A 15,354-nucleotide genomic window follows, 5' to 3' on the forward strand; every position below is an offset into this window, starting at 1 on the left:
TCTGTCGGTGAAGATATTGAACTTTCATTTTCAGTTATTCAGCTTGTGATGGCTCACTTCTCGGAGAGCATGAGTGGACTGATCCTGCTTGCAAATGTAGGTTTTCTTTTTATCTATATACATGTCATGCCAGGTCATATAATGACTAATCTTATCAATAGTACACTTTTTTAAATTTTATTTTCTTTGTCCCAGGGATCTGCCACTGCTGCTGACATTGAGAGCACCATGTCCATCCCTGAAACGCCTCGTCTGATACTGCTCGGTATGTTTACATTATTGGATTGGCAAACAACAAAATATTCTATTAAATCATAATGAATAATGGGGTAATGGTCAATCAGGGCTACAACTAACAATTATTTTCATTGTTGATTAATCTGTTGATTATTTTCTCAATTTATAAATTAAGTTGTTTGGTCCAGAAAATGTCAATCAGTACTTTACTGTCACAGAGGAGTAGAACACTGAGAAAATATTCACATTAAGGAACTGTAATCAGAAAATTATCAAAATAGTTTACAATTAATTTCATATTTGACTCGATTAATCATTGTAGCACTGGTCAACGCACACATAGTTTACTTTTAAGTGATGCCAAAGTTAATATTTTTACGAGCCAAGTAGTGTTTTTGAATCATATTATCTTGGAAGATAAATAAGCAATTGTCAGTTGGATTTTCACATTGTGCTAGTAAGTAAGTCACAAGCACATCAAACTGTATCATGGTGGTGACTTGATAGTTGTATGACTTACCAAACAAGATGCATACATGTATGTTACTATAGCTATAAAAACCTTACCATCAGTTTCTGCACATTACTGCAATACTATCGTTATTTGTGGCAGTCAACATTTGAGGAAGTTGCTATTGAAAAATAATTAATTGCAGACTTCCTTTTGGGTTTAGGTCATGGCTACAAGAGTCTTTTTTGTGATCAACTTTGAGGATGATTAAAGGTTTTTTTTTCAACAAGCATCGCACATGGCAAAAAAACACTTTGTTTTAGTAAAAAAAACAGGGGTGCGGACCCAGGGGTGTCTTACAGTTATCCCCGGAGGGATAACCACAAAATCGCACAAGCGACTACAGGGGAGGGCGAGAAAAAAAAAGCACAAGGCTACCTTTTAATAACCAAACTAAAGTGAGAACCAAACCACTGCTGCCAAGCAGCTGAACGAAAGACAAAAACTTGAACAATTATTTTTTCTAACTCAGAGGGCACTCAGAGTGAACCTCTCACCATCGCATAGAGCAAACAATGAGCAGCACAGAGCACTGGGGTCTCAGGGCAGATATAACCTCTTCACACCTGGGCTCAATCAGCCAATCAGTGCACACACACCTGATTGCAGTGAGTGAATCAGTCACCATTCTCACGGAGGCGAAACACTCCGTTTCCTCACAGATTTAAGAAGAAAGGGAAGATTCACTGAGAAAAATATACGGACCACACTTAGATCCTTTTCGATTTCTGTAAAGGGTATTAAGCTGTGGAATGAACTTGATGAAGATGTCAAAGGGAGTTGCAGTTTGCGCAATTTCAAAACAAATTATGTTTAAAAAATTATTGAAAATTACAGCTGAGCACAATGTGAATGTCACTATCATAACAATATTGTAACGAATAATAGAGGCCAGCAGACAGACAAACAAACAGTATGTTTTTGAATACTTTTGCAGGTGTGTTTAGACTGCCAGATAAGAAATTGAACAGGCCACATACAAGGCCACTTCACACTTTGCATTGACACAGACAAACTGAAGTGAGCTGAGAACTGCTAAGTTGGTCTCTAAATGCCATTGGCCGCGTTTCCCAGATTCGATCGTTCTTTGGGACCAAAGAAGGGTCGAAAGAAGGGTTTGCCTAAAGGCCAGGACACACCGGCCCGATAATCGCCGTCGTAGAGTTTCGAGGGGGCGGGGACACAAATCTGTTTGGTGTGTGCCGTGAAATCGGTGTCAATAGATGTCGTCGGGCTTCTTTTGAGCCGGGCAGTCTTTCAGTTGGAGCAATTTGATTTGTGGAGGGCTAGCGAATCAGTGAAGCCCGGAAGTGAGGCGGGTAGCACAAACAGCTAACAACAGTTAGCCATCGTTTTAATGTGTTTGTTTGTTTCGTTCAGCGAGTACTCACATGCATCAACCCTTGTTGACTGCTCGACACATGCTCGACACTATCTGCTAAAAATGGTGCTCTTTATGTTCCATAAATATAAATACGTATTTCTATCTATGTTTATGGTCTAGAGAGCCGTCCCATCATTTCCGGCTTCCGTATTTTTTCGGGACACAATACAGATTAGCGCCGCCTGCTGTTATGGAGACATTACGTCCCGCGCAAGCGCAGAGCGTACGGAAAGTCAGCAGTCGGTTTGGTGTGTTCTTTGCACTTTTTCGGACGCGACGGGAAGACTGGAGCTCCCTGAATCGGCAGTCTCCATTTTCGGGTAGTCGGACTGGTGTGTCCTGGCCTTAAGAAGGAGCGCTAAGATACGGGTGTTTCCCAGATGGCTTCTTAAGTGCCATCTTTGGAGAAGCCGTAAGATGAAGCGAAAGAAGCTCTTTAGTGGGAGCTGTCCACCGCGGTGGTGCTGAAACTGAATAAATCGATGCCAGGCGAATCGATCACCCACCTCTTTATCAGCGCATAAGTCACACACAGCGCCCCGTGGTCTCCCCCACACAGGTGGAATTAGGCTACACATGTATCGTGTGTGGGGGGGGGGGGGCTGGGTGTGGGTGCGGGTGTGTGTGGCAACAAGTGTATCAAAGTAGTAATCAAGCCCATTAGCGCATATATACCCCGTGGATATAGGCACACACATGTGATGTGAGAATGGAAGAAAGCGGCAGCAAAAGAAACAAGCGGGCACTGTCGTTTACCGCGGAGGAGATGGGCGTCTTAGTGGACGGGGTCTGGCAGCACCGGGGAGTTTTATTCGGTGGAACAAGCGGCAAAAAGAACATCACGGTGAAGAACCGTGTTAGGCAGGCCATAGCCGAAAAGATGTCCCCCTCCAGCCCATGTGGCCTGCGTGACTGGCGTGCTGTGAGGAAGAAGTGGCAGGAGTTCCAGAACCAAACAAAAAGAAAGAGTGAGAAGGTTTCACTAATCAATCTCCCTTCGTTGCAGGTGATGCAGACGCCCAGTAAAGACAGTGCGGAGTCACCCCTCCCCCATATGGTTTCAATAAACTATTTTGGTTTCTTTTCAACCATGTATTGTGTGGATCATTTTGCATTGAAATGAGGGTGTCAAACCTAGCAACAAAAAGTCCCAGGCAATTTGAATGTATCTAAGCGTAGGTTAATGACGTGTGCGTATTGTGCGCCCTTTCAACAGCATTCCAGTGCCAGACTTTCAGGTAAAGCACCCGGACACTGCAGCAATAATCATAGTGTGCAGGACGTTACATGTAGCCTACATCTGCTGGTTCTGTTTATTTATTTCAGCCTTCAGGCCTGAGAGTTGATATGGGTGATGTGTGGTACTTGGTGACTGGTGGTGAAGAGGTAGGGGCTGCGGGTTGGTGGACCTCAGAAAAGGTTGATATGTTCCTAAAAACGCTGCGCAGCCTGGGGCTGCATCTCCGGGCTGAAGGCAAAATTGCAGCGGGTTGTGTGGAGACACCAGAGTGATCAGCCGTTGGATCTCCGCACGGGGAAGCCGGTACTTTGCCTGGACGGCCCGGTCTGATAGCACGTCCAGTGGGGAGAAGTGCTGACGCACGTATGCATTTATGTAAACCGTCTGGCTTCCCACACGGCGAGGCTGTTTGTACGCAGCGAGAAGGTGTTGTATTGCAGCCATGGTTTCTCACACGTGTGGACTTTGGCAACGCCGTTAGCAGGTGGAGCCGCTCAGCTGAGTTCAATTAAATCTGTTTCTTTGATATCTGTGAAATGCCACAGGGTTGTTGTTTTTTTTGTATGTGTAGTAGTACTATAAACTCACATGTGTGTGGTAAACGTCTAATACATTAAAACATTTTTTTCTCTACTATTAGTCTATGTTTCTTGCGCCAGTGGTCCGCATTGAGCATTGTTTTATTATTTCGAAAAGTGGAGGAGAAAAATTTCCCTGACGCGGCAAGATCACTGACGATTTGGTCGCTAAGAAGGTTGAAAGAGTGGGGCAGCTCCGTCTTACAGTTCCGTCTTAGTGAAAGAGCTACTTTCGCTAAGAACGAATCTGGGAAACTCATTCTTCTTTCACAGCGTTCTTAAGAGCGCTCCAAAGAAGTACTTAGCCCAAAGAGGCTCTTAACGAATCTGGGAAACGCGGTCATTGACCGCGTGTTTTCAACACGCGTCTGTTTTTTTTCTTCTTATTTTTTTATTGTTCGTTTATTTTTATTTTTATAAGTTTCTGAAACAATAACTGTGTATCTGTGTATCTAAATCCGAATCTGATGAAAATGGGGGCGGGACCTGATGAGCCTTTGGCTTCTTCCGTCACCCTTCGGACAACACAAAGTAAGATGTATGAAGATATGAAAGAGAAAATTGTGTATTGGTGGAATTGTCCGAAAGAATAATAAATAAATAAATAAAAACATGGACTAAAAAGTCATCCATTTAACAAATGTAAATGAATGTTTTCCAAATTTCAGGTGAAACGCCAGGGAGACTTGTGGAACGCTGGATGGTCAGTGTTGAAGGCCAAAATGTGTGTGAAGGCATGCAACCCAACTTTAGCACAGGACTTGCCACATTATTTGCAACGTTCTACGCCAGTAAGAAAATGGCAACCCTGCTGCCAGTTAATGTTTTTTTACAGGGAAATTTCTTACAGTGTACTGTCAGGAGGAGGAAGATACCTAGACATAGCTGTTTAAAAATAGCCCTAGGCTTTAGTTATGACAAGGAGTGTCAGAGTGGCCTTGGCTAATAATGCAGCATTATCGGCTTAAAGGATAACGGGCACAGACACACAGACACTCATCTGCATCCACATGAACCCACCGTTAAAAACTTATATTTTTTGTAGTTGATGTGCCCTGGTTTGGGGAACTTTATTTTGATGAATGTCAGGCTGTTTTTTGCTTAGTGTGTGTTTTGATCATCTCTGTAAAGCATTTAATAACTTTGTTTTGAAAGGTGCTACACACATAAAGATTATTATTAATGCTGACAGTTGTCCAGAGAAGGGCTTCAGCGGCTTTGTCTATTCTATTTCTGCTTTTCTGCTCTCACTCAACAATATATGACATCAGCCAATGCATTGCCAAAAATATTCATGTACAGTAAAGTGTTGTCAGTTTCTAAGCAACACACACACGCGTGCGCGCACACACACACAGGCGCGCGCGCATAACACACACACACACACACACACACACACACACACACACACACACACACACACACACACACACACACACAACTCTCACACCTGCGTCACTTCCTTTACACAGAAGGGTCTGAGAGCATCAGCGCTCCCTGCCAGTTGCGCACCGCGAAGTCTCCTTCGTACACAAACCCGACCGAGTGTGCAGTTTTGTTTTGTGGACATAATTAGCGACGTTATCATAACAGTGATAAAGAGAGCCTCAAACGGATTGTAAAGTGGTGTTGTTACAGATATTAGCCTGCACCGGACACTATTTGAATCATCGTCCCGGCGAACAAGCTGCTCTTTATTTTTCATTGAACAAAAAAGAGAGAAGGACAGAAGTAATATTCATGATTTTCTCAGTGCAAGAAGAATGCAAGCAGCCACTGTGGAAATGGTTTGTATCGGGCTGACATGCCGTTTGCACGGCAAAGCACAGCAGCCTCGTTACGCGCGCAGTTCACCGCTCACCTGTTGAAGTTGCCCCGGCGCGCCGTGAGCTGTTTGACCGCTTTGTGGGGAATCAACTTGAAGAGCGTTCACACACACATGTCCTCCGCTCTGTCTGATGCGCTGCTTCCCCGCTATGTTGTAGGATGAGCGGCGCTGACCTGGAGCGCGTTTCTCTCAACATCACATCATCCCCGGTGACCAACACATCGACACCAACGGGCGGCCGCGCGCTCTCGGCCAACGTCCGGCGGCTCCATAACGCTCTCAACCTGCTGCTGGGCGACGCGGAGAGAGCGCAGTTCATCCACTGTCTCAATGTGTACCACGCCAAGCGCAACGTCTACGACCTGGTCCAGACCCTCAAAGTTATCCTCGGCAGCCCCGGGAAACGACAGCTGCTGCCCATGCTGCGCCAGGTCATCCCGCGGTCAGACCAGCTCCTGTTCGACCAGTACACCTCCGAGGGACTCTACCTCAAACCCGAGCCGCTACCGGCCAGCAGCAACGGCGGAGGCGCGGAGGAGATCTTTGGAGACGAGGACGACTCGGCACTGCAGAGATATGTCAGCTCTATGCACGAGCAGCAGCAGCAGCAGCAGCAGCAGCAGCCTTCCCCCCTCACTGACGGCTGCTGTCCCGCGGTGGAGCTATCCAGCGCCCCCCTGGTCCCGTCGCTCCGGGACGGTCCCTACCTGGAAGCGCGCCGTGTCACCCTGACGCGCTCCAGGAGCCACGAGGGCCTGGGCTTCAGCATCCGCGGCGGCTCGGAGCACGGCGTGGGGATCTACGTATCCCTGGTGGAGCCGGGCACATCCGCAGAGAGAGAAGGACTGCGGGTCGGGGACCAGATAGTGGCCGTGAACGACATGCTGTTTGATCATGTCTCTCACGTAGAGGCGGTGAAGGTAAGGTAGGATTTGATGCATGTGTGGAGCCTATGCGCACGTGTTTATCTCAGAAGGTCATCACATAGGTTAATTACTACTTCTATAACGGCCTCAGGAGGAATACACCAATAACAGAGCCCTTTCGCGTGTGTGAAGGCTATGTTTTCGCAGATTGTGTGCGTGCTCTAACACAGTGCACACACTATATAGGCTTCAGGCAGAGAGGACCATGCAATACTACGGATGCACTGGGCCATGCATTGCTGCCCTACTAAACACCATGCGAGAGGGCCGCTTCCTCTCTCTGTAGGGCCCAAGTTGGAAGATGCCTCCAGTCCAGTCACTTCCTTTTTTGTTCATTCTTCTACACCACTTGGCTTGGGCCCAATGCTGTGTGTGCCGCTGGCTCAGCTAGTCCAAGATCAAGTTGAGAGTTAAGAAGCAAATGGAATGTCAAACTTTATTTCTTTTTGCACATGAAGAAAACCACAGCAAAAAGTTGAAAGCATTTTCTATTCTCACTGTTGGTGTCAGCAGGAGTCCCTGAAGAGATTGGGAGCTGCATGAAAACATTTAATTTGTTCATTAACTGATGATACTGCAGGTGTTAACTCAAAAAGTCTTCATTCCGTTATAGAGATTCAAAGGAATTACATGACGCAAGTGTCAAACATGAAGGCGTGTGTGTGTGTGTGTGTGTGTGTGTGTGTGTGTGTGTGTGTGTGTGTGTGTGTGTGTGTGTGTGTGTGTGTGTGTGTGTGTGTGTGTGTGTGTGTGTGTGTGTGTGTGTGTGTGTGTGTGTGTGTGTGTGTGTTTGTGCGCATGTGTGTGGGCAAGCATCCATATTATGTTGCTGTGTCACCAAATTTAGCTTTAACTGTTCAAATTCTTAACAGGTAGTCGATTTATTATTTATTTGGAAGTGTGAGGTCCCACTTGAGCTGTCTCCTGATAGGTCAATGTTCAAACCTTCAGAGGGAACTCTCACTTCAGCAGTTTACTAGTGACACTGATGTACTAGTAAAATGTTTAAAAATAAAGAAAAATTCAGTTTGATGAAAAATGTATGTATTGTGGCGTGTAGAGACGGGAGTCGGAGGCGGAGTGTCAAAAGACGGAGCTAACTGCTTTAATGACATTAATACACTTGTCGAGTAACAACAACGGAGCAGACAGTAAACTCTTGATAGTCTCAAAACGCCAACTAGACAAAACAGGAAATTCCCCCAGTCATAACAGTTCCCCCGGAACCCCGGAACTTCAGTTCCATAGGTGAATTATGTAAGATCACTACAGTATCGATAAAAGAAATATGCGACAGTGCATCCATAAATACATCCATAAACACTCCTGCTCCACTGAATGACGATTAAATGGCCAGAGACAGACTGATCAGACTTTTATGAAGCGACGAGGTGGCTGGAACACAATCACAGTCAGTAATTAACGCACAAAACAAGCAGAAACAAACATTGATATCATATTTGCATTGTGCTTCCTACTGTGTCTTCTGCCATTTGGTGTTCTAACTTACTCCTGTAATTAACGTTATCATGTTGCTTTTTATCCAGCAGTGGTTTAAGGTTATCACCAGCCTGTTTATCTCTACAAACTTATCTCATAATATGTACACAACAGGATTGGATGGACACGTACATGCATACATAACAGTACGAATTGTGTTCAAATCCAAAGGCAAAATGATGTCAAAATGACTCTGTGGTCCGTTTTACTATGAATTGAAAAGTGGAGGAGAGATGTGGGAATGGCACTCACTTTTACTCAACCATGCAGACAACAATAAACAACAGTTCAGTGATTTTGGCAGAGAGACAGGTAGACAGACAGACAGGTAGACAGAAAGCAGGCTCAGGCTCAACTCAAAGTTCAGGTGGCTGGAAAGCAAAATCAAATCAACACTGATGAAGTGGCCAGACTCATTCGGACACATGCAGGTGTAATTACTGACAGGGTAATTGGACAATGGGCCACTGGGGAGAAGTCAGTTGACTGGCACAGGTAGAAAAGTATTAGGACATCTGTTGTACAATAGAGAATGAAAGAAAAAGGACCGATGCCATATTCACACTAGACGTGACAAACTGTCCAGCTGAACTGCTGCCTCCCCGCATGCTCTAGTGTTCACACTGCAGGCCTCATGTGTGCCGCAGTTCTGGAACTGCCAGCCGTTATCGCCATTGATTTTGCATTGGCCTAGGATATTTAAAACGACTTGAAAACTAGAGAATACTGGTCAAGTGCCAGTGAGAGAGAGCATGCACGCGGTGTAGCAATTTATTACACTAAAATAAGGAAGCCCGGCCCTGACACGCGAGCAGTGTGAACAACCTCACCTGTTAACATGGGAACCTAATTAAAAAGACGTACGCCTCGCTCACGTGAAGTATCTAGTGTGATCAAGGCTTAGAATCAACTTGCTTTGCTCGTTGGCAATCATGTCAGGGCCGTGACGCAACCCGATCTCACGCCGAGGCGCGAGATACACACGCATGGACCGGCGTGTAACTCACGCGCCCTGCCTGACCAGGGCGTGTGAGTTACACGCGCACCTCCGTGGTCAAAATGGCGGCCGCGGTTGTTTTTGTCGATATTATAACCTCTCCCTGTCCCCTTGCCCTAACCCTAACCACCGAGGGGGCTGCAGCTAGATAGTATTGAAATGCTGGGGGAACATGTGGTGCTATTCCTGGGACAACATGTCGGCCCCTGTTGGTGCTATTCCTCCGTTCATTTAGACTATTCCTCCATTCATTTTGACGGCGGGAGGTGCGCGCGTAACTCACACGCCCTGGTCAGGCAGGGCGCGTGAGTTACACGCCGGTCCATGCGTGTGTATCTCGCGCCTCGGCGTGATACCAGGTTGCGTGACGGGCATATTCTATGACATAGATATTTAAAGTGACTACAAGGAACTTTCAGTTTGTATCAATTCTAGTGGCCCCTTTGGACAAAAGTGGCAGTGTTTTTACGACGCCAGATGCTGTTCAGTGTCTATATAAAAATAACATTCTTTTCTGATGATCTCCTTAGTTGTTACATGTAATTTGACATCACCAGAGGAAAAATAAGACTGTTTCAGAAATATTTAAAAGTTCCTTGCAGCTACTTTAATTTTATCCTGGTGCTACCAGACCATCATACTTCATTTTTTTTGTACAGAAGGGAAAATGTCTACTGAAGGGAAAATTTAATTTGGCCGGAAGTACTGTAGGTAGGTGGGCGGAGCCAGGCTACTTTAATTTAAGAGGACACATACATCATAGTTTGATCCTAATATATCCTGGCATCTCCTCTTGCCATGCTGCCTTGCTGGATGTCCACAGCCAGAGGATTTCTATTTTTCTACTTAATGGAGGAGAAAGATGACATTAGAGAGGGAAAGGCATTTTAACTGAGAGGAGACAAAGTTCTCTAGGCAACAAAATGAATGTGTTCCTCCATTGTTGCTGACACATTCCTCATTATGTACTGTTTTATCATATCATTTGCTGCACACGTCTGTCTTCCTTTCTCCCATTTTATTATGACCTTGTAAGCTTTCTCTCAGTGAGTTTAGACTCAGTACTCTACCTACAACATTGACATTTTCCAAACACTTTTCCTTGAGGCTGAGTAGCTGGGGCCTTCTCAACCTCTCATTTAAGAGCAGGCAAAAGAGGGTTTTTCACCTGCCTATACAGGGCTTTATTGAATCAGTCCAGAGGGGTAAAGCTCCTTCTCCCTGACAGCACTCTAGATGTGTTGCAGTGTTATTCTGTTCACTGCGCCAGACAAGACAATCCTGCACAGTGTTGCATATAGAGGGAGTTGCTGTTTGACTTTGCTCAGTATTGAAAGTTTCTCAATAACTGTCAGGTTTTACCATAAGGCAACATTAGTTTTTTTTAATTCTCTGGACCAAAGGTCTTGACTTCTAAAGCACGTCATGGAATTTAAAACTTGCTCCCCTTGACTACTATTGTTTGAGCTAAGCTAACCTGGATAAGCCATATTTGCCCATTTCTATATAAAAAATGGCCGCACAGTTACAGGAATGGTTTCTGTAGCCTTTTCTTAAGCGGGAGAGTGAGGCAAAAAGCTAAACATACACACAGGATCTCATTTGTGAAGATAAGTGTGTTGAATATAGATTTGTGAGAAATTAATACTTGTATTTGTGCCCTGAACACATTTGGAACAGGTTATGCTTTATTAAATTGAACCTGTCAGAATAGTTAGAAGTTATTTTTTCAGTTAGTAAAGATTAGAGAGGTATTATTTGAGAAGAAAATGCGCTACACCAACCCAGAGGGTCAAATAGTTCAATAGAGTTGTGAAGAGGAAGGAGCTATTTTGGCCGCCCTGATTCCTGCAGTCAAAGTCCCATCATGTTTCCTACACAGACTCACAGTTAAAGCAAATTTTAGAGCTTAGATCAGTATCAAACACTCCCACTAAAAGTCTAAAAGTACAAGCCTGAACTACAAAGCCACCGGATTTGGAACGCGGGGTTATTCTTTATGGTTCTCCTCTTCCTTCTCTTCTGTCCATTCAGGAGAAAGACCAGCAGCTGGGCGCTAAAACACGCCGACCAACGCAATGCTATTTACGAACCAAAAGTCACCAGGGCAAAGACCTTTATCTCTAGAACCCTCACAAAAAGGCCAGAGTTGGAATAAATCCCTTACAAAAAAAAGCTGGAGTGACACACGATAATTGATGAAAATAACATGGACTTCTACCATAGTGTTTTTATGGAGCAGTTTGATCAGATGCTTAACTCACTCCTAACTTCCACTGTCATTGGCTAGGTGGGCTGTTTATGTCCAAAACGACAAGAGATTTTTTTTTTTGAGGGATCAAGAAGGCAACCAGTAGCCTGGTCCTACCAGACCATCATACTTCATTCCATTTGTACAGAAGGTCTGGAATCGCTCAGTTGACAAACTCAGTGTAAACTTACTTGAAGGCGGGTGTCTGTTGAAGTTTAAAACTATTGAATCTGCCAAGTGCCACTCTGCCAACCAATCGCATAACGTTTGGTGCGCCGGCTTCTGACTACAACTGAAACTTGCGCACAACATTGTTCTCAGCCACTCCCTCTGTTCGCTGATTGGACCGGTAAAAAATCTGCTGGAGAAAAAACCCACAAATATACTGCGGACCCAGACTGACTACTGAAGAGAAATGAAAATTGAGCAGAAGTAGGTAGGCGGGCGATGCCAGGCTATGCAACCAGATGCAGCCATGGGGATTCCAAGGACAGCTGCTTCAAGCTTTTATTTGCCACCTTTGGGTGTAATATAGTAATTCTCAGCCCGCATAAACCCAGTTTGCATTTCTTTTATTAGGATTAAGTTCATTTGAGGCCTTCAGTGTGCGGTGTATTGTCCTCTGTGGAATACTACTTTTATTCAGTGTTGCTCTCACTGTGGTCACTGTGGCCATAGATCTGTCTGAAGGGTTTGGTACCAATCTGTCACGGTACGCTCTGCTTCCACTGGTCTGATCTGTCTCCTTGACCTGACCTGTCACACTAGTGTAACTCTTCTTGTGTTGCCTCTCAGACCTCCGACTGAGGGCTGGTACAATTTCTTTGCAAACATTATTGCACATGGCAATATTTAAAATCCTTTATTTTTGTTTGCAAGAAAATGCAACCTCTTGATTGACCGTTTTACAAAACTTGACTTCCACTCTGCTAAAATATGACCTTTTCATTTCAAGCGAGGCTTTGATTTCAGTTTAAAATATTCCATAAATAACCATGAATAGTTCATTTGTGTGTTTCCTTAAGTGTTTTACAATCAAAAAGATATGCACTCTTTCATTATAAAAAATATGCAGCCTTAATAGTTGAGCACATTTATAATACAATTGATTGACAATTTGAAATTAGGAATCAAAATACATGATTGTCCCTGTGTGCAGTCTGCATTGAATCGTTCCTCCAGTTCTTTCCGTTGACAGCTTCACTACACCTCAACAGCACATGAACGGCCTTGTGGGATATGCTGTCATCATTTAGTATGTACGTTTGTCAGAGCATCCCTCCTCTGGCACAGGGACCATGCATCAGAACAGAGGGCTGTCATGCTAATGCTGTTAGTGGTTCTCATGTTGTCTGGTAGTCAGTGGTGTGTTATACTCATTACATGTCTTTCTGCTGATCTGATGAGTACTGCCCTTGAGACAGCATACGCTGTAGTTTTAGAAACACTACCGCTTTTGTCCAAACGGGGCTACAATCAACAGAAACAGATAGTTCTTCGTAGCTACTTTAACAATGAAGAATAATCTGCATTTGGAAAATAGTACAGGCCTTTAAAAGCCTTTATAGAGTAAGTCCTAGTCAGACTTCTATACTAAAAGGCATATCCAGTGCCTACATCCAATTTGTTTTCAGCCTTTAGAATCTATCATTTGAATACCTTTTTTCATCGGTGTGCTGCATGTCTAACTTTGGCCGTTGTTTTATTTTTATTTTTAGAAAATGACTGCTTCATTCTACGTACTTGTGTGGAGAAATAACATTACATAATCACCAACCAAAGTACTCCACTAGCACATCAAGGCTCTCAACAAGCTTCTAAAAAGCAAAAAGCTCTCCCTCAAATTGCTCTGTTCCGGATGCAGGAGGAGGAGAAAGTATTTTAGTATTGGGTGAAGTTATCCTTTGCTGTCACTGTTATAGGGCCAACTTGATGTGTCCGCCTGTTAGTAGAACAAACCATGTTGACTGCCTGGCTCCCTGGCTGCTTTCCCTCTCCAAACTGCTGTTGTTGTCAGGTGTCCTTGAACGCAGCTCTGTTTTTTCAAAGCGCGTATTCTAGATAACAGGCATTAGTGTGTGGGAGAGGCCTTTGGGAATACACTGACAGAACTGTTACTACAGTGGATCAGAGAGCAGATCAGCTGTCACAATAGTGTGTGTGTGTGTGTGTGTGTGTGTGTGTGTGTGTGTGTGTGTGTGTGTGTGTGTGTGTGTGTGTGTGTGTGTGTGTGTGTGTGTGTGTGTGTGTGTGTGTGTGTGTGTGTGTGTGTGTGTGTGTGTGTGTGAATGTGTGTGATGTAGGTATCGTTGTGTGAGTCGGGGTGTAGAGTAACTGTGATGGATTAACAAGTAAATGAAAGCGGCTGGCACAGGGATTTGAGGTGAGAGTCAATTCAAGTCAATAAACTTCCACTGAACACATGCACACAAACACACAGGGCCACACACAGGCACGCACACACAAAAAAACTCTTTACAAACTATTACAGCTTTGTATCTTTAATACAGACTGTACACATGCACAATATGTATTTAACTAATAGTGCACACACACAAACAAACATAACACATACACACACTAAGAAATCAAGGTACAGGAATGGTCCTAAAAGGGTACAAATGCTTTGTCCCCCCCAGTGGTACCTTAGCAGGGTACCACACTGTACCTTAAACATTGGTACATATTTGTACCTTCTTGTCTGTACCTCTAAGAACATTGTACCCCTAGTGCCAAAAATGTACCCATTAGAAAGGTACATTGAAAATGTGAATTCTGCAAGTTTTCTGAATTTCATATTTAGCAAAGCAGTACTCTTTAGATTATAATATATGACGGATTTACAGATGTAATTGTCCAAATAATGATCTTTCCAATAGGTACATTTTAGTCACTAGGGGTACATACATGTTCTGAGGTACAGACAAGAAGGTACAAATATGTACCAATGTTTAAGGTTAACAAAACATTTGTACCCTTTTAGGACCATTCCTCTACCTTCATGTCTCTGCACTCAATTAGATCACTTTTGTTTCCCTCTATACGTGAAAGTATGTTTACAGTTGGACACTCAAGCAGCTGTTTTGTTGTCTTTGTGCTCATACACATAGCATATTATGTGAAGCTAATGCACCATGAGACTACTATCTATGGACACAACACTGCATGAGTCACACATGTTTTAATGAGGGCTAAGAGAGAGAGAGAGAGAGAGAGAGAGAGAGAGAGAGAGAGAGAGAGAGAGAGAAGAGAGAGGGAGAGGGAGAGTGAGAGAGAGAGAGAGAGAGGGAGAGTGAGATAGAGAGACGGACAGAGAGAAAGAGTGTTCAGGAGACACAACATCAGCACACAGTGTGTTTATAATCAACTTGCAGTTACACACCCATATCACATTTTTTGTATGTAACATGTAATAGTATTTTCCTTATATAGATGGTTAAATAATACCTTAGAAACAATGCTGATATGGCTTGTATGAACTGTGAACCAGAGGTGTAATATAACTAAATACATTTACTCAATTACTGTACTGAAGTACAAGCTTTATTTATTTTTTATTTTTGCACATGAATCATATGAAGAAGTTATATAATATAGTATACTGTCCAGCTATAGAACTACAAGCACAAATTAAATATAATATGTGAGACCGATTAGTTGACTGACAAATATAATTTTTCTATGGACTATTTTGTCTTTTCCGAAAGAAGCAGTGAGTTCGCCCTATATATATATTTAAGTCTGGTATGCCATTATCACAGCACTAGGGCCCCCACAAGGTTATTGTGAGACAAATATTCTCCTCGTAACCAACAAGTCAAGACAAGTGACCCCTGCAGATGTTCTTAAGTAATTGAGGCCATACACCTCCATCTCCAGACATAGCATAGAATAAACTGGCC

At 43.8% G+C, this 15,354-nt stretch overlaps 1 protein-coding gene across 1 annotated transcript in view; it reads left to right on the forward strand.

The window, feature by feature from the left end:
* Positions 1-48: 48 nt before the first annotated feature.
* whrnb (whirlin b) overlaps positions 49-15,354 on the forward strand; it is a gene marked incomplete at both ends in the record, with an annotated part of 57,127 nt that continues 41,821 nt past the window's right edge. Inside the window, 4 exons of the mRNA XM_080049738.1 lie at positions 49-96; positions 196-265; positions 5,426-5,495; positions 5,936-6,698. Of these exons, the coding sequence (XP_079905864.1) occupies positions 49-96; positions 196-265; positions 5,426-5,495; positions 5,936-6,698 (951 nt within the window). The remainder of the gene's footprint in view (positions 97-195; positions 266-5,425; positions 5,496-5,935; positions 6,699-15,354) is intronic.

The sequence above is a fragment of the Ammodytes marinus genome (assembly GCF_949987685.1).
Source record: "Ammodytes marinus genome assembly, chromosome: 2".
In the NCBI taxonomy this organism is placed as follows: Eukaryota; Metazoa; Chordata; class Actinopteri; order Uranoscopiformes; family Ammodytidae; genus Ammodytes; species Ammodytes marinus.